The 422-nt window shown below is 39.3% G+C and overlaps 1 protein-coding gene across 1 annotated transcript in view; it reads right to left on the bottom strand.

The window, feature by feature from the left end:
- Nucleotides 1–127: 127 nt before the first annotated feature.
- Nucleotides 128–422, bottom strand: part of LOC113342128 (protein trichome birefringence-like 1) — a gene marked incomplete at both ends in the record, with an annotated part of 762 nt that continues 467 nt past the window's right edge. Inside the window, one exon of the mRNA XM_026586771.1 lies at nt 128–296. Coding sequence (XP_026442556.1) covers nt 128–296 — 169 coding nt within the window. The remainder of the gene's footprint in view (nt 297–422) is intronic.

Here is a 422-nt window from a genome sequence, read left to right as displayed (position 1 = left end):
CCCAGATTGTAAGAGAGTAGCATATAACAACTCATTCCAAGTATCAGGTACACCTGGTAAGCACCAATGCAGGCAATCCTGAGGAGCTGAATTCCTCTCGCGAGTCGTGTAATTTTTGTATTTATACAGAAGGGTGAGCGTCGGCTCGATAATATGTCAGTTTACTGATGTTCAGAAACAAAACAGGGGTCTTCATTCTTCGAAGAGTGTCTTCTAGTGTTTTTGACTGTAACGCAAACGGCTTAATGTACGTTTCATTGCTCGGGATTGGCTTTGTAGCTAATTTGCATCCTCCTCTGCATAATAAACCAAGTAAGAGTATCAGTAATTAGGACAGCAAGTTAAGATATTTGAATTCACAAAAATGTTGCACTACTTACGCAAAATGAGTAAGTGAAATTCCTCTAAAAACAACTTGGGTT

Source organism: Papaver somniferum, unplaced genomic scaffold (assembly GCF_003573695.1).
Source record: "Papaver somniferum cultivar HN1 unplaced genomic scaffold, ASM357369v1 unplaced-scaffold_33437, whole genome shotgun sequence".
Lineage (NCBI taxonomy): Eukaryota > Viridiplantae > Streptophyta > Magnoliopsida > Ranunculales > Papaveraceae > Papaver > Papaver somniferum.
The sequence above is the reverse complement of the archived record's forward strand: the minus strand, read 5'-3'. Positions and strand labels throughout refer to the sequence as shown.